Raw genomic sequence first — 18,850 nt, forward strand, 5'->3', positions numbered from 1 at the left:
GCCCCAGAGAGACAGCATTCACAGAGAGACCCCCTCCAGGAACAAAGGAACTGGCAGGCACCAATTCTCTCCCTCATCCCTCAGCAAAAGCACACAGCCACCTGCAGGAACCAGTGCAGCGCTGACACTCACTACCTAACTTGCTTACACTAAGCCCCACCTGCCCCCATGCTTGGGTGGAATTGCCTTTCTCAGTCATGCATGCCTCAGTCCTGGCATGACAAGTCTCCTCCCCCAGAAGACCAACCCAAACCCTGCCCACACCATATCTCCCTCACCAGAAGTTTGGTGAGGCTTCGATTCCAGTAGTGGTGGCAACAGGACTCATTTCACAAGCAGACCAGAGCATATCTAGTTAAGACGCATCTCGTTCAGGCCAGGGACCAAACACTGCCCACAACAGGAGCCCCTTCAGAGGACTGGCCAGAGGATAAAATGGCTAAGACACAACAGTGGGGCACATGTAGGACACATTTGAGACACTCCTAGAGGCACCAGGCCCTGGGGAAGAGGGGGCAGTACACTGCAGGGCACTAGAGGATCTCTTCTTCATAAAGCCATTACCTTCAAGAACAGGAGACATCGATGACTTTCCTAACACAGAGAAACAGGCACAGAGATTTAGACAAAATGAGAAGACAGGAATTTGTCCCAAATGAAAGAACAGAACAAGGCCAAGCAAGAGATCTAAGTGAAATAGGTGTAAGTAGCATGCCTGATGGAGAATTTAAAGCAATGATCATAAGAATATTCACTGGACTTGAGAAAAGAGTGGAGGACATCAGTGAGACCATTAACACAGAGATAAGGAATAGCATAGCAGATATAAAGGGCTCAATAAATGAAATAAGAAACATGCTTGTTGGAATGAAAAGCAGGCTAGAAGAAGCAGAGGAACAAATTAATGACCTAGAAGACAGAATAAACAAAAGAGAGAAAAAAGAATTATGCAGAATGAGAATAGACTTGAGAACTCAGTGACTCCATCAAACATAATAACATTTGTATTATAGGAGTCCCAGAAGAAGAAGAAAGAGGCAAAGGGGCAGAGAATTTATCTGAAGAAATAATGGCTGAAAACTTCCTTAATCTGGGGAAGGAAACAAATATCTAGACCCAGGAAGCACACAGATCCCCCAACAAAAAGCAGATCCACACCAAGATATGTTGTAATTAAAATGGCAAATATATTGGGGCGCCTGGGTGGCTTGGTTGGTTAAGCGTCCGACTTCGGCTCAGGTCATGATCTCATGGTCCGTGAGTTTGAGCCCCGCGTCGGGCTCTGTGCTGACAGCTCAGAGCCTGGAGCCTGTGTCAGATTCTGTGTCTCCCTCTCTCTCTGCTCCTCCCCTGTTCGTGCTCTGTCTCTCTCTGTCTCAAAAATAAATAAACGTTAAAAAAAAATTTTTTTTAATAAAAAAATGGCAAATATAGTGATAACAAAAATATGTTAAAAGCCACAAGACAAAAACAGTTGCATACAAAGGAAACCCCATAAGGATATTCAGTGAAGTTTTCAGCAGAAACTTTCCAAGCCAGAAAAGAGTGGCATGAATGGGAAAAACCTACAGCCAAGAATACTCTATCCAGCAAGGCTATCATTCAGAATAGAAGGAGAGATAGAGTTTCCCAGAAAAACAAAAACTAAAGTAGCTCATGACCACTAAACCAGCCATGCAAGAAATATTAAAGAGGACTCCTTGAATGGAAAGGAAAGACCAAAAATGACAATATTAAGGTAGGAAACATTTAAAAGCAGTAAAAATGAATTTTTCTGTAAAAAATCAGTCAAGGAACTCACAAAATAAAATGATGTAAAATATAACATCATATACCTAGAGTGGGGAAGAGAGGAGTAAGGAATGGGTTCAAACTTAAATGATCATCAACTTAATATAGACTATATAGGCTGCTACATGCAGAAGAGGTTATATGCAAACCTAATACTAACCACAAATCAAAAACCACTAATAAATATGCAAAGAATAAAGAGAAAGAAATCCAAATATATTATTAAAAACCCCAGCACCATGAAAGAAAGACAAGAAAGGATCAGAGAAAATCTTCAGAAACAACCACACAGCAAGTAATAAAATGGCAATGAAGACAAATCTATCAATACTTCGAATATAAATAGTAAACACTCCAATCAAAAGACAGGGTGACAGAATAGATTAAAAAAAAAAAAAGGCCTATCCATATGCTGTTTAAAGAGACTCGTTTTATACCTAAAGGTACCTGCAGATTGAAAGTGAGGGAATGGAGAAACATTTATCATGCAAATGGATGTCAAAAGAAAGCCAGAGTAGCAATACTTATTTAGACAAAATAAAGGCTATAGGGCCTGGGTGGCTCAGTTGGTTAAGCATCTGAATCTTTTTTTTTTTTTTTAAATTTTTTTTTTTCAATGTTTATTTATTTTTGGGACAGAGAGAGACAGAGCATGAACGGGGGAGGGGCAGAGAGAGAGGGAGACACAGAATCGGAAACAGGCTCCAGGCTCTGAGCCATCAGCCCAGAGCCTGACGCGGGGCTCGAACTCATGGACCGCGAGATCGTGACCTGGCTGAAGTCGGAGGCTTAACCGACTGCGCCACCCAGGTGCCCCTGAATCTTGATTTCAGCCCAGGTCATGACCTCACTTTTCATGAGATCGAGTGCTGCATCAAGCTTTGTGCTAACAGTGCAGAGCCTGCTTGGGATTCATTCTCCCTCTCTCACTCTCCCTCTTTCTGTCTCTGTCCCTCCCCCACTCATATGTGCTCTCTCAAATAAATACATTTTTTAAAAATCCTTAAAAAAAAGACTGTAACAAGACGAAAGAAGGACACTATATAATCATAAAGGGGACAGTACAACAAGAAAATAATAACAATTGTAGGGGTGCCTGGGTGGCTCAGTCAGTTGAGTGTCCAACTCTTGATTTCAGCTTAGGTCATGATCCTAGGGTCGTGTGATTGAGCCCTATGTTGGGCTCCATGCTGAGCGTAGAGCCTGCTTAAGATTCTGTCTCCCTCTCCCCCTGTCCCCTGCTTGTGCTCCCTCTCTGTAAAATAAAAAAAAAAAAAAAAAAAAAAAAAAAAGGATATAACAATTGTAAATATGCACCCATATTGGAGTACCCAAATATATAAAACAGTTAACAACAAACATAGAGGAACTAATCAATAGTAATACAATACTATATCAATAGACAGATCATCAATAGACAGATCATCCAAACAAAATCAATAAGGAAACAATGACTTTGAATGACACAATGTACCAGATGGGTTTCACAGATGTATTCAAAACATTCCATCCTAAAACAGCAGAATACACATTCTTTTCAAGTGTACATAGAATATTCTCCAGAATAGATCACATATTAGGCCACAAAACAAACCCCAACAAATTCAAAAAGATTGAAGTCATACCCTGCATTTCTTTTTTTTAGAGAGGGAGAGGTTCAAAACCTTTGGGATGCAGCAAAAACCATTCCAAGAGAGAAGTATATAGCAATACAGGACTACCTCAAGAAGCAAGAAAAGTATCAAATAACCTAACCTTATACCTAAAGGAGCTAGAAAAAGAACAACAAACAAAGCCTAATAACCATCACAAGGAAAGAAATAATAAAGATTAGAGCAGAAATAAATGATACAGAAACTAAAAAAAATAATAGAACAGATCAATGAAACCAGGAGCTGGTTCTTTGAAAAAAGTCAATAAAATTGATAAACCTCTAGCCAGACTTATCAAGAAATAAAAGACAAAGAATTCAAATAAATGAGAGGAGAAATAGCAACCAACCCCACAGAAATACAATTAGAATATTATGAAAAACTATATGCCAACTAATTGGACAGAAAAGTGGGTACATTCCTAGAAACATATAACCTACCAAAACTGAAACAGGAAGAAATAGAAAATTTGAACAGATTGGTTACCAGAAAATAAATAGAATCAGTAATTTAAAAAAACTCCCCAACAAACAAAAGTGCAGGACCAGATGGTTTCAGAAGCGAATTCTACCAAACATTTAAAGAAGAGTTAATGCCTATTCTTCTCGAACTATTCCAAAAAATAGAAGAGGAAGGAAAACTTACAAATTCATTCTATGAGACCAGCATTACCCTGGTTCCAAAACCAGATAAAGATATCACAAAAAAAGAAAACTACAAGCCAGTATCTCCAATGAACATGGGTGCAAAGATCCTCAACAAAATACTAGCAAACCAAATCCAACAACACCTTAAAAAATTATCCACCACAATCAAGTGGAATTTATTCCTAGGTTGCAAGGGTGGCTCAATATTTGCAAATCAATCCACATCACATCAATAAGAGAAACAATAAGAACCATATGATCATTTCAATAGATGCAGAAAACTCTCAACATGATAAAAACTCTCAACAAAGTAGGTTTAGAGGGAACATACCTAAACATAATAAAGGCCATATATGAAAAACCTATACCTAACATCATCTTTAATGGGGAAAAACTGAGAGCTTTTCCCCTAAGGTCAGGAACAAGACAAGGATATCCACTCTCACCACTTTTATTCAACATGCCACTGAAAGTCATAATGCGAACTGAATAGATCGTAGTTGTCCGTCCTCTGAGATGGTTGAATGTAAGCAGAAATGGTTTGAGAAAAAAGCCACACTGCTTATTTTTAAGTCTACTTATAAATTCATAATTTGGATATGAGGGATAACTTTATCCTAAAGAGAAAAGGGAATTTAGTTTCAGTCTTGGCTCTGCGTCTTTCTCTTGGGCAAATGATTCTTCCTCAGCCTGATATTATCACATATAAATTGAGTACTATACTTCTGTTACAACACACATCACACTTTATTTTATGTCTGTGTTCCTCCCTAGATATGATCCATAAACAAGAAACAAAACAAGAAAGACTACCAGTACCTCCTCTTTGAACTCATATAAATGTGAGGATAAAATGAGAAAATAGTTTTTAATCAAATAGTTTTTAATTTTTCATAAAAGATGCTTCATAAAAAAATAAAAATAAATGGAATACTACGTGGCAAAGAGAAAGAATGAAATATGGCCTTTTGTAGCAACATGGATGGAACTGGAGAGTGTTATGCTAAGTGAAATAAGTCATACAGAGAAAGACAGATACCATGTGTTTTCACTCTTATGTGGATCCTGAGAAACTTAACTGAAGACCATGGGGGAGAGGAAGAAAAAAAAAAAGTTAGAGAGGGAGGGAGCCAAAACATAAGACACTCTTAAAAACAGAGAAAAACTGAGGGTTGATGGGGGGGTGGGAGGGAGGGGAGGGTGGGTGAGGGGTATTGAGGAGGGCACCTGTTGGGATGAGCACTGAGTGTTGTATGGAAACCAATTTGACAATAAATTTCATCTTAAAAAATAAAATTAAATTAAAAAATTAAAATTAAAAAAAGATGCTTCATAAATCTAAGGCATTTCAAACATTCCCAACTCAAATTAGTTAACTAGACTTAGAGATGAACAAAATTCTGGAAAACGAAAAAGTAACTGGTGTAGTAGAGAACAATAGATTATTTATGTATTTTTAAATTTATATTTTAATTTTTTTAAGTTTATTTATTTTTGAGAGAGAGACAGAGGGCAAGCGGGAGAGGGGCAGGGAGAGAGGGAGACACAGAACCTGAAACAGGCTCCAGGCTCTCAGCTGTCAGCACAGAGCCCAACATGGGGCTTGAACCCACGGACTGCGAGATCATGACTTGAGCCGAAGTCGGACGCTTAACTGACTGAGCCGCCCAGACGCCCCTCTTTTATTTACTTTTTAACGTTTATTTATTATTGAGAGACAGAGCATGAGCAGGGGAGGGGCAGAGAGAGAGGGATACACAGAATCTGAAGCAGGCTCCAGGCTCTGAGCTGTCAGCACAGAGCCCAACACAGGGCTTGAACTCACAAACTGCCAGATCATGACCAGAGCTGAAGTCGGACGCTTAACCAACTGAGCCACACAGGTGCCCCTAGATCATTGAATTTTTAAAACTGTGGTAAAATACACATAACGTAAAATTTATTATTTTACCCATTTTTAAGTGTACAGGTCAGTGACATTAAGTACAGTCACATTGTTGTGCAACTATCACCACCATCCATCTCCAGAACTTTTTCATCTTCCCATAAAACTCTATATCATTATGGGGCGCCTGGGTGGCTCAGTCGGTTGAGCGTCCGACTTCGTCTCAGGTCAGGATCTCGCGGTCCGCGAGTTCGAGCCCCGCGTCGGGCTCTGGGCTGATGGCTCAGAGCCTGGAGCCTGCTTCCAATTCTGTGTCTCCCTCTCTCTCTGCCCCTCCCCCGTTCATGCTGTGTCTCTCTCTGTCTCAAAAATAAATAAACGTTAAAAAAAAAAAAAACACTCTATATCATTAAATAATAACTCCCCATTCTTCTATGCCCTGCATCCCAGGTAACCACTATTCTACTTTCTGTCTCTATGAGTTTGACTACTCTAGATTTCTCATATAAGTGGAATCATAAAATATTTGTCCTTTTTTTTTTTTAATATTTGTCCTTTTGTGACTGGCATATTTCACTTAGCAGTGAGCATCTTTTCATGGGCTTATTGGCCACTTACATATCTTCTTTGAAGAAATGTCTATTCATGTTCTTTACCTATTTCTGAATTGGGTTGTTTGTTTTGCTATTGTTGTAGGAGTGCTTTATGTATTCTGGATATTAATTCTGTATCAGATACATGACAACAGTGGAAACGGAAAACAAGGGATAGATCTGAGTGAGAATATGAAGAAAGAGCTGTCAAAATTTGGATAAAATAGCTACATTTTAAGTCAGAATAGCTGGGATGTTTTAAGCAAGAAAATTAAAATTATTTTGATTTGAAGATTTAGTTTTTAAACCAGTGTTGGCAGTTTTGACAGTTCTTCCTTTCTTCCAGGTATCTCAGGTAGTTTGAACTTTGATGAAGAGGAGACTGATGGGGAAGAAGAAGGAAAGAAATTATGTCATTCGCCATATTCAGATGCAGAGAGACCCAATTCTGCATCCAGCCAGAAATCAACCACAGTACGTAGTTCTGAAACTTCTTCCTTTGGAACTTATTTAACTATTTCCCAAATGCATCTCTAATATTTAAACAGGATTACTGAATGAGGGTTCCTTCAAAAGATTTTTAAAAATGTTTTATTTTTGAGAGAGAGAAGGAGAGAGTGCATGCACATGCGCGTGTAGGAAATGGGCAGAGAAGGGGAGGGACAGAGGACTCAAAGTGGGCTCTGTGCTAAGAGTGGAGAGCCTGATGCGGGGCTTGAACTTATGAACCATGAGATCATGACCTGAGCCTGTCAGATGTTTAACCAACTGAGCCACCCAGGTGCCCCTCTTTCAAAAGATTTAAGCTCAAATTTAGTCTTAAAGTTCATGACCCCCCCCCCCTAAATTTCTTGTGTCTCAAGCCAGCTATTGTGAAGTTATATCCCACTTTTGTACTTGGCTCCTTCATTATTCCCAATATTCATATGCCTATTTCACTTCTCAGAGTTTCCCTTTATTTTGTCAGAAGACTAGAGACATAGGGATAAGTCACTCAATTATTTTGTATGTTGTTTCTTGACAAGAATAACAAGTTTTCTGATCCAACCTCTATCGCTCACGTGTGGCTGTTCTTTCAGGATACAGGAGCTTATGGTACTGCAGCCCAACAAAGTGATAACCAGCTGGGAGAAGTGGAGAATTTGGAGGACTTTGCATATAGTCCTGCCCCTCGGGGTATTACAGTAAAGTGTCGGATAACCAGGGATAAAAAAGGAATGGATCGGGGTCTCTTCCCCACCTACTATATGCACTTGGAAAAAGATGAAAATCGGAAGGTATGAGAAATGATTCTTTAAAAAAAAATTTTTTTTTTTGTTTAGGGGTGCCTGGGTGGCTTAGTTGGTTAAGTGAATGACTTTGGCTCAGGTCCTGATCTCAGAGTTCCGCATTAGACTTGGTGCTGTCAGCCTGTCAGCATGGAGCCCACTTTGGATCCTCTGTCCCCCTCTCTTTCTGCCCCTCCCCCACTCACGCTGTCTCAAAAAATAAATAAAACACTAAAAACATTTTTTTAAATATTTTTCTTTTATTTATTTGGGAGAGTGAGTGTGGGAGAGAGGGACAGGGGGGAGAGTGAGAGAGAGAGAGACAGAGAGAGAGAGAATCCCAAGCAGACTCCACACTCAGCACAGAGCCTGACATGGGCTCAATCCCACGACTCCAGGATCATGACCTGAGCCAAAACCAAGAGCTGGACGCTCAAACTACTTAGCCACCTGGGCACCCTGAGAATTGATTCTTTGTTTTTTAAATATGAAATTTATTGTCAAATTGGTTTCCATACAACACCCAGTGCTCATCCCAACAGGTGCTCTCCTCAATGCCCATCACTCACTTTCCCCTCCCTCCCACCCTCCATCAACCCTGTTTATTCTCAGTTTTTAAGAGTCTCTTATGGTTTGCCTCCCTCCCTCTCTAATTTTTTTTTCCTTCCTCTCCCCCATGGTCTTCTGTTAAGTTTCTCAGGATCCACATAAGAGTGAAAACGTATGGTATCTGTCTTTCTCTGTATGACTTATTTCACTTAGCATAACACTCTCCAGTTCCATCCATGTTGCTACAAAAGGCCATATTTCATTCTTTCTCATTGCCAGGTAGTATTCCATTGTGTATATAAACCATAATTTCTTTATCCATTCATCAGTTGATGGACATTTAGGCTCTTTCCATAATTTGGCTATTGTTGAGAGTGCTGCTATAAACATTGGGGTACATGTGCCCCTATGCATCAGGACTCCTATATCCCTTGGGTAAATTCCTAGCAGTGCTATTGCTGGGTCATAGGGTAGGTCTATTTTTAATTTTTTGAGGAACCTCCACACTGTTTTCCAGTTTGCATTCCCACCAACAGTGCAAGAGGGTTCCCATTTCTTCACATCCTCCAGCATCTATAGTCCCTGATTTGTTCATTTTAGCCACCCTAAGAATTGATTCTTAAGACAAACCTTGAAATAGAGGGGAAGAATGTTGTGGGAATAGATTGTTGAAGGGCCTTAGGATAGAGGAACAGCACTGGTAACAGACTAAGTCATCTGGAAGCAGATTGTACTTCCTAACTCCTAGGTGCTGTGTTCTGTCTTCAAAGAAAGAGCTCATAGTCTCATAGGCAAAATCTGTTCCACCCCAAAGAAAAAAGTTTTATCCAGAATATAAGAAAGTAGAGGAGAATATTTGAATGTAATTATTTGCACCTCTATCCAACTTTTTGGCAGGGGGAGGGTGTTACTGTGTGCTCTTTGGTTTTTATTTTTATTATGGTAGAACATGACATTGTGGAAGAAAGAGCAAGCTTTAGGGGATAGGAGGAAGTGGAAATACAGAACAGCATGCAAGTGAAATGTCTTATTTCTCACTTTAGGAATTCTAATTTACTTTAAATACAAATTTGAGGCAATTTAATACTTGCTAATGAACAATGTATTTTGTATTGCTGCTGCCAGGTCTAAGTGGATGATTTTAACAGCACAGAAATGAGATGATGATTTATATCATTGTTGTTATAACCACTATTTATTGTTTATGCTGTACCAGGCATGTGCTAAATGCTTCATGTATATAATATCTCCTATAATCCTTATCACAATCTTGTGAGATAGGATTTCTTATCCCTGCTTCATAGATGAGTAACTGGGGCATAGAGGGTGACATACCCGCCTCAAGTCACACTAATACGTGGCAGAGCCAGACTCAAACCTGTGTTTGATTTCAAAGTCCCTTCCTTAACTACTGCCATTCTCCTGCTTCCCTGTCATTGTCCAAGTCTAGTGGGATTTAGGAAGGATGCATAAATACGACAGTATTCATATCACTGAAGATACAAAAAGGAATATGAGGAAAGCAGCTGCAGTAAAGAATTGGAAGGATGGGATGGGGCACCTGGGTGGCTCAGTCGGTTAAGTGCCTGACTTCAGCCCAGGTCAGGATCTCATGGTTCATGAGCTCGAGCCCTGCATCAGGTTTGGTGCTGACAACGAGGAGCCTGCTTGGAATCCTCTGTCTCCCTCTCTCCCTGCCCCTTCCCCACTCATGTTGTCTCTCTCTCAAAAATAAATAAACTTAAAAAAAAAAAAAAAAAGGAATAAGCCACGGTGGTTCTCTTGACATTTTTGACTGACATTTTTTTCTTTTTCCAGATATTTATTCTTGCAGGTAGAAAGCGGAAAAAGAGCAAAACATCCAACTATCTTATCTCCACTGATCCAACAGATTTATCTCGTGAAGGGGAAAGTTACATTGGCAAACTCAGGTGAGTGCAGCCTTGTTTTACTGATCTATTCTTTCTGATACTTTTATTCCTATTGTTTTAGAACAATTTCTTTTTTTCTTTTTTTTTTTTTTAATGTTTATTCATTTTTGAGAGAGAGAGTATGAGCAGGGGAGGGGCAGAGAGAGAGGGGACAGAGGATCCCAAGCAGGCTCTGAGCTGACAGCAGAGAGCCTGATGCAGGGCTCGAACTCAATGAACTGTGAGATTGTGACATGAGCCGAAGTCGGACACTCAAGAGACTGAGCCACCCAGGTGACCCAAAACAATCCATATCTTCTTTGCAATGAGCATGTACTGATGTTGTAATCTTAAAAAAACATAGAAGTTAACAGAAAATCTAAGTCCCTTCCTTATTTAATGAGTGATCTTTGAAAAAGTAGTGATGAACATTTGGAGAACAGGCAAATGGACTTCCACTCTGTTACATACCTGTCCTAGATTTGTATTTGTGTAGGAACAAAAATATAGATCATTAATGGCGACTTTTTCCTCTTGATTCTAGATCCAACCTCATGGGGACCAAGTTTACAGTTTACGATCACGGTGTCAGCCCAGCCAAGGCCCAGGGTCTGGTAGAGAAGGCCTATACCCGGCAGGAGCTGGCAGCCATCTGTTACGTATGTGCCAGTCTCGGAACGCACTCTTATCCTGAGTCTTTTCCTTAATCTCCTGGGTGTCCTGCTGGCCCTTTAAACCTAACCAATACTGAACTCACTATCTTCCCTCCCAAGCTTGTTTCTATCTCTATGATCCCCCTTTTCTGTTGCTGGTATCGTTTTTTCTGTGTATTCATTTTAATTATTTATGAATTGCCAAGTTTGGTTGTTTTTAATTTTTTAAAAACATTTCTTGTCTGCTCTTTTATTTCCTAATGCCATTGTATTAACTCAGTCCTTTATTATCTCTTACCCACTGGCCAGAGGTTACAACAAAGTAGAAACTGATCTCTCCTTACTTTTAGTGTTTCCCTGATTCACTCTATACTGCTGCCAGATGGATCTTTCTAAAACACAGTGCCAGTAAATCCTGTGGTTCTTTTGCTTCACAGCATTTAGTGACTACCCACTGCATACAGAATAAAGCCCTAATGCTTTGGCCTTTCCTCCAGACTCTTCTAACGGCCCTGGCCCTGTCCTGTTCCCATAATGGGAGACATAACAGCCCCCTCATTGCCTTGGTGCACCATGTGATCTTTCCTTACCCGAGAGCCTCTCCTTTCCCCCTCCTTGTCCTTTGTCTAACCAACTGATGCCATCGGAGAAGTCTTTTCTGACCATTTGATAGAGTTGACCTTTGTATGTATACATCCCCATGGCCCCTGTGCTTCCTCTAGTAACTTACACGTTATACTTGTTACTGCTTGTGCCACACGAACCTTCTCTTGTAAACTCTTATTCTCTGCTACATCCCCACTAGCACAGGGCCCAGTGCATGGTAAGCACTCAAAAGTCATTGAGTGAAAGAAAATAAGAAGCAATTAACCTGACTTAACCTGTTGCTTTGATCCCAAAGTCACAACTTTTTCATAAATTGGAATTAATCTCATAATTTCCCATGAAATGTTGTGAAATTAAATGGCTAACTTAATATTTTTATAATGTATAGTGTTTTTTTCTCCTAGCTTCATTTCTCCATTACATGTTTTAACTATGCATAACTTCCAAATATATGTATGTACACGTGTACATGTATATATGTATAGGTATACATACAAACGTGTATATTTACCTTTTTAATGTGCTTATTTTATTCATATATAATCTGCCTGGCCTGACAGGCATTTAAGGTTTTTTAAGTTTTTTTTTTTTTCATTTTTAGTTTTCGTTTTATTTATTTTAGAGAGAAAGTATGTGTTTAGAGAGAGAGTGGGAGAGAGAGTTAGAGGGAGAGAGAAAGAATCCCAAGCAGGCTGTACCCTCAGCCACCCAGGTGCTCCTAAGTTTATTGTTTTTTTTTAATTGAGGTGTAATTGGCATATTAGTTTCATATGTATAATGTAATGATTTTATATATATGTATATATTGCAAAATGATCATCACATTCAGTTAATAAGTTTAGTTATTAAGTTTAGTTAATATCCATCACCACGCATGGTTACAGCTGTTTTTCTTATAAGAACTTTTAAGATCTACTCTCTTAGCAACTTGCAAATATACTTGCAAGTATAGTATTATGATCATTATTTTTTATTTATATAGGTGACACATAATGTTACATTAATTTCAGGTATACAACTTAGTGATTGACAAGTTTATACATTATGCTATGTTCACAACAAATGTGGCTACCATCTGTCCTGAATATATGGCTATTACAATACCACTGATTATATTCCTAATGTGGATACAGGCATTTGAAGTTTTTACTTCCTGGTACATTCCCTATATAATTTAAGCTGTAATTCTCATTGTATATCATATGTCCTCATTGGGAAATAAATATTTATTGATGATGACAAAATTAAAAAATAAAATATTTTTTAGTTTATTTATTTATTTTGAGAGAGAGAGCAAGTGGGTTAGGGGCAGAGAGAGAGAATTCCAAACAGGCTCTGTACTGTCAGCACAGAGCTTGATGTGGGGCCTGAACTCACAACTGTGACATCATGACCTTAGCTGAAACCAAGGGCCGGATGCTTAACTGACTGAGCCACTCAGGCGCCCGCAAAATTAGTTTTTTTAAGTTTATTTATTTATTTTGAGAGAGTGCATGTACTCATGAATGAGGGAGGGGCAGAGAGAGAGGGAGAGAGAGAATCCCTAGCTGGCTCTGCACTGGATCTCACTACTGTGAGATTATAAGCGGAGCTGAAATCAAGAGTCAGACATTTAACTGACTGAGCCACCCAGGCGCCCCTGTGTTGAGGACAAAATTGGAAAGTGCTCACAGTTGTCTCAAGTTTCACTTAAGAGTAAAGAGAATAAAGTTTCAAGCCAATAGAATCTGTTTTAAATTCAAGTGTTCAAATTAGGTTTAAAAGGAAGTACAGTATTACCTTCCTTGTTTTGACTCTGTCTCTTTGTTCACCTACAGTAAAGTAATAAAATAGTTTTTAGTGTTTTTGACATCATCACTGGACATTTTACATGCCCAAGAAAGTCATGTGTTTTTCCTTTCCGTTTTCAAATTCCTGCCTTATTCTGTCTTCCAGGAAACAAATGTACTTGGATTTAAAGGTCCTAGGAAAATGTCTGTGATCATTCCAGGAATGAATATGAATCATGAACGGATCCCATTTCGGCCACGAAATGTAAGTAAGAACGTATTTAATCAACAAAGGAACCTCAAAGACAAGAATACAGTACAGATGAGATCAATACAAAAAGTATTGATTCTTAAAGAATCCCAAAGTGGAGTGTGGCTCATACCGTTCTTCACGAGAGTGATCAGTCCCGAACCTCAGGATGAGGGCCGTTGCAGCAGAATTGCCAAAGTGGTTGACTTGAAACCGCTTGGTCTGCCAAGAGCAATGCTAGATAATCTACCACAATTTTTAAAAGCTGCCTTCACTGTGGGCTTTCTTTGTTTCTGTTGTACCCTTTCTGCAATGGAGGAAATACTCTCCTACTCTACCTTCTACTTCACAGAGCTGAAAGTGAATGATTTCCTGTGGTTCTCAGTACAAAGCAGTGATTTTTCTCTTCAAACAGGACCACGAGAGCTTGCTTTCCAAATGGCAGAACAAAACCATGGAAAACTTGATTGAACTGCACAACAAGTCCCCAGTCTGGAATGACGACACACAGTCTTATGTCCTGAACTTCCACGGCCGGGTCACTCAGGCATCTGTGAAGAACTTTCAGATAGTCCACGGGAATGACCGTGAGCCTGCAGGAAGGGTTGGGTGGGAATAGGAGGAAAGATGCTCTTACACAGTGGGGAAATGAGCACTTCCTATCATTGACAGGAAGTTCTGCCCAGGGGAGAATTATTGTTATTATTAGTTAAATGTTTATTTATTTTTGAGAGAGATAGCATGAGCTGGGGAGGGGCAGAGAGAGAGGGGAGACAGAGGATCTGAAGTGGGCTCCGTGCTGACAGCAGCAAGCCTGATGCAGGGCTCAAACTCACAACCCATGAGATCATAACTTCAGCTAAAGTTGGTTGCTCAACCGCCTGAGCCACCCAGGTGCCCCCCCCACCCACCCCCAGGGGAAAATTATTTAAGAAAGAAATGATTTCTTTGGAAAGATTGAAGTGTAGTTTAAAATAAAACTTATTTTTAAAAAAAAAAAAGTTTATTTTTGAGAGAGAGCACACAAGAGAGAATCTCAAGCAGGCTCTGTGTGCTGACAGCTTGGAGTCCTATGTGGGGCTCAATCTCATGAACCTTGAGGTCATGACCCGAGCTGAAATCAACAGATGCTTAACCGATGGAGCCACCCAGGCAGCCCTTTAGAGTAAAACTTCTGAACCACTGTTTGGGAAGCAGATGCAAATGACCCTCATTCAAACTCTGGTCCGTGGAGCTTGTACTGTTCCCTCCTCTTGTCCTGTCATGCTAGTCATGAGTGGTCTCCTGCTCTCTGTATTTGAGAGGAATAGTAATAGAAGCTTGGCTCATGGTTAGCAGATACTCTTGTCAATGCCTCTTTCCATCCTTCTCAAAGTTTCCCATTTTAAAGAGACTTGGTGATTAACTTATCGATTTGAAGGATTTTTTTCCCTGTATCTTTCATAGGCTTTTCCCCAGTACAGCCCCACTATTTTCTAATGTCCTAATTTCTTTCTTTTCCTAGCTGACTACATAGTCATGCAGTTTGGACGTGTGGCAGACGATGTGTTCACCCTGGACTACAACTACCCACTGTGTGCACTTCAGGCCTTTGCCATTGGACTTTCCAGCTTTGACAGCAAGCTAGCATGTGAATAAGAGAAAGAAAAAGGGCTGAGTTTTCTCACTCACAGCTTTGAGTCACTTCCTTTGCTTTTGCCCCAGGACTGAAGAGTGACTGCCTGCCCCTTTGGGAGTAATCCCTGTATGTATGTATGTGTACATACACGTGTGCATGTGTACATAGGTACATGTGCATACACATGCGTATATGTACACATGCACCCAACTTCTCTGGGTTTCACGGACCTGGTCAGGGATCACAGCTTAACGTGGGGGACAGACTGTTCAAAGCACAGAGAGCTTCTTGTTCAGGGCACATTGGTGACTCCGGAAGTTATTGCCCAACAGATTCTGTGCCCTCAAGAGTCCGATTTCCTGTGCTTGGAAATGTACAGCTAGAATCAGGTTCTAATGAGTAAATACTTGGGTCTTTTTTCTTGAAGACCTTTCCTGAGTGGGATAGTTCCCTAAATTGCCTTCAGTCTTCAGTCTGCAAACTGTTTTTGTAAATGGTCAGAGAGGCTCTCACAGCTGCTCAGTTCTGTTGTTGTATTGCAAACACAGCCATGGCCAGCTCATAAACGAATGAGTGCAGCTGTGTTCCACTGAAACATCATTAACAAAAACAGGCAGCAGGCCAGATTTGGCCTGTGGGCCATAGTTTGCTGACCCCTGCTCCAGGTATATTTCTGTAAGTTACCTGGGCATCTTCCAGAATGGGCCCGTGGTCATGACGCCATATGAGTGGGAAATGCATATCTCTGGGAAGCAATGGTCCCATAAATCGGATCTGAAAAGGCTACATCCATATAGCTTTTACCTGTTTTTTATTTTTCTATTTTTTATTTTTTAAGTAAGTTTTACGCCCAACGTGAGGCTCAAACTCATGACCCTGAGATCAAAAGTCACATGCTCTACCGACTAAGCCAGCCAGGTACCCCTTAAAAATTTATTTAAAAAATTTTTTTTTCAAATAAGTATTATGCCCAACGTGGGACTTAAAAATTTTTTTATTTTACCTTTTGTTGTTGTTATTAAGTAAGCCTTGCTTTTACCTTGTTTTGGTGACAGTGGTTTCCAGAGCATCATTTACCCTCAGAACTGGGAAAACCCCCCATCAGTGATCATTTTGAGTCCACACAGGTGGCTTAATTCTGCTGTCCTACCTGAAGTACCCATGGGGGAAGCCAGTGCCAGCCACTTTACCCTCCCTATGGGAAGAAGTGTTCTGCTCACTAGGAAATAAATCGGGCATTGCACTGCCTTTATCAGAGGGAGTGTGGTATTTCTTTGGTGGGGCTAGCTTACTTTCCCCCTGGGGCTTGGAAGGCACTGATGTCACAGTCCCCCTCTTTCCTTTCTTCCCTCAGAGTAGGTCGGCCAGCAGCAATCTCAAAGTGGCTGTGGCCAAACTTGTTGTGATCAGGGATGTGAGAAACGTATGCAGTTGTCTTAATTTCAGTTTAGGCTGAAAGCATAAAGTCTAGGGGTGACTTAGTCTAGTTAAGACAGGGTGTTTGACAGTTGCCTTCATTTCCAATCCAGGAGTGCTTCCTACAGCTCTATTACATGGAGCCATTAGTATAAAGGGACACACACACACCTATAGACCATGTAAGAGGTAAGAGAACATTATATCTCGAAACTTGTTGTCATTGTGCAGAGAGGTGGCAGGGAGGCTTTGGTGAGGACCAGCTAGCTGACTCTGAGCTCTGTGGACCTTGTTAGGTGGAGCTTTGGGCCTCTCTTCTTAACCTAAATATTATCAGCTCCCTAAAGCCTGGCTCATTGGTAGAGATCACACTCCTGTCACTTTTCCTCACAGATCATAAGAGTTTTGCCAAGTCTTTCAGATTGTTAGCACCTCCCAACAAACCATATGACTCTGCTTGCTACCAGTTCACCAGTCTCAGAATGCATCTGAATCTTGAGAATCCAAGAACTTTGTGAGTTCTACATTCAGCATTGTTCAACTCCCAGTGTGCACTGAGCTGTTGGCCAGCGTGGGGCAAGTGATCAGTGGCTGTCGGTCCATCATATTTCCTTTCTGTGGACTTCCTTTTCGTCCCCGCTTCCCGTTGTTCCTTTCTCCACATCAAATAGCAATGGGAAGGAAAGAGATGTGGGAGATGAAAAGACTCTTTACTCATCCCCCGCTGGCAAATCCTATCTGCTTGGTTTTGACATGGCTGGTTTCCATCTCAGGCATGCTTCCTATCAAGTGCCTCATTCATAGAAGTGCCCTAAAGCCCTTCAGGCTTCTGGCACCACCGTCCTGATGGACTATCCGATCAACCCTTGTTGAAAACAGAAAGCTGTTCACTTCTCTCCAGTTGCGTATATGACAGTGTCTGGGGAAAGGGAGCCTGATGGGACTACTGGATCTAATCCTGCTTCCTCCTCTCTGTTCAGCTCAGAGACATCTATCCCCCAGCTCCTTGTACTTTCTGCTTAAGCGTGCAGCTGATTGGTTTTACATAAATCATATTTATACCTTTTGTATGCTACAGAAATAAAGATAATTTATATAAAAATGTGCCATCGTCTTCTTTGCAAAGTCCTATCCCTTACAGAGTTCTTGCAGTCATGTTCTATAATGATCATTTTCTTTTTTTTAAGTTTATTTATTTTGAGAGAGAAGGCATGGGTGGGGGAGGGGCAGAGAGCGAGGGAGACAGAGATTCCCAAGCAGGTTCCACACTCAGCCCAGAACCTGATGTGGAGCTCGATCCCACAAACCATGAGATCGTGACCTGAGCCGAGATCAAGATTTGGATGCTTAACAAACTGAACCACCCAGGGGCCCCTGTAATAATCGTTTTCATCATGTAAATCAGCTCATCCCAGGACAGCAGGAGTCTGCAGACTCAGAAGTTTGTATTCTAGAGATTGTCTAGACTCATCATATTCGTGACACCAAGAATTTTCTAGATAGATGATGGAGCCAAGAACTGAACAAAGAGGGGGCCACAGAAGGGTGGGATTTTATATTGTTGTAGATAACCTGCACCAGTCGGCCTCCTGGATCTTCTTCATTGGTACTGCTTACTGATTCAGCAGCAAAACAAATTAAATATCTAAAACCGAAATAGACCCTATCTCTTGCCTCTGCATGTTCACATTTTAGAGCCACCTTATAGAGACAATTTGAAAAAAAAATGTGCTCACAAATCTTTACCAGGCCTTCCTGCTCTTATCAGTGTCATAGTGAAAATGAGTCATGTGGAAGGAAGCAGGAAGTGCCTAAAAATTAGGAGGAGAGCTGGAGTCAGAATTTAATTCTTAGAGCTTGGTTTTTCTTTTCACGTGGTTCTTTTTGGTTAAAGTGCGTGGCTAGCTAAACATCATTTGTGACACAATTTTGTGTACTTTTCAGTGACCAGGAATAATATCAATGGTCACTGACATGAAAGATATTAGCAAGTGTTTTTTAAAACTCTAAAACAGGCCTTTAAAAGGTTCTTTTTTCTTAAGTTGTATTTATTTAGAGAGAGAGAGAGGAAGAGAGAGAGAATCCCAAGCAGGGTCCGCACTGTCAGCACAGGGCCCAAAGCAGGGCTCAAACTCACAAACCATGAGATCATGACCTGACTGAGCTGAAGTTGGACACTTAACTGACTGAGCCACCCAGGTGCCCCCAAAAGGTTCTTTTTAATCAGAAGTTTAGTAGATCAC

The 18,850-nt window shown here is 40.6% G+C and overlaps 1 protein-coding gene and 1 non-coding gene across 4 annotated transcripts in view; one reads left to right on the forward strand and one right to left on the reverse strand.

Moving 5' to 3' along the window:
- The window catches only part of TULP3 (TUB like protein 3), a 65,377-nt gene extending 50,132 nt beyond the window's left edge, over positions 1-15,245 (forward strand). For 2 of the 3 annotated variants that reach the window (XM_047868062.1, XM_047868063.1), the window contains exons 5-11: positions 6,915-7,042; positions 7,648-7,845; positions 10,204-10,316; positions 10,840-10,954; positions 13,490-13,588; positions 13,989-14,160; positions 15,078-15,245. In XM_047868062.1, the coding sequence (XP_047724018.1) occupies positions 6,915-7,042; positions 7,648-7,845; positions 10,204-10,316; positions 10,840-10,954; positions 13,490-13,588; positions 13,989-14,160; positions 15,078-15,211 (959 nt within the window). In that variant the 3' untranslated portion in view covers positions 15,212-15,245. The remainder of the gene's footprint in view (positions 1-6,914; positions 7,043-7,647; positions 7,846-10,203; positions 10,317-10,839; positions 10,955-13,489; positions 13,589-13,988; positions 14,161-15,077) is intronic. The other variant, XM_047868064.1, reaches the window with a different exon arrangement.
- Positions 15,246-16,038: 793 nt separating this feature from the next.
- TRNAK-UUU (transfer RNA lysine (anticodon UUU)) lies at positions 16,039-16,111 on the reverse strand. Its single transcript has one exon. It is a non-coding gene; the product is annotated as a tRNA-Lys (tRNA).
- Between the last annotated feature and the right edge of the window lie 2,739 nt (positions 16,112-18,850).

The sequence above is a fragment of the Prionailurus viverrinus genome, chromosome B4 (assembly GCF_022837055.1).
Source record: "Prionailurus viverrinus isolate Anna chromosome B4, UM_Priviv_1.0, whole genome shotgun sequence".
In the NCBI taxonomy this organism is placed as follows: domain Eukaryota; kingdom Metazoa; phylum Chordata; class Mammalia; order Carnivora; family Felidae; genus Prionailurus; species Prionailurus viverrinus.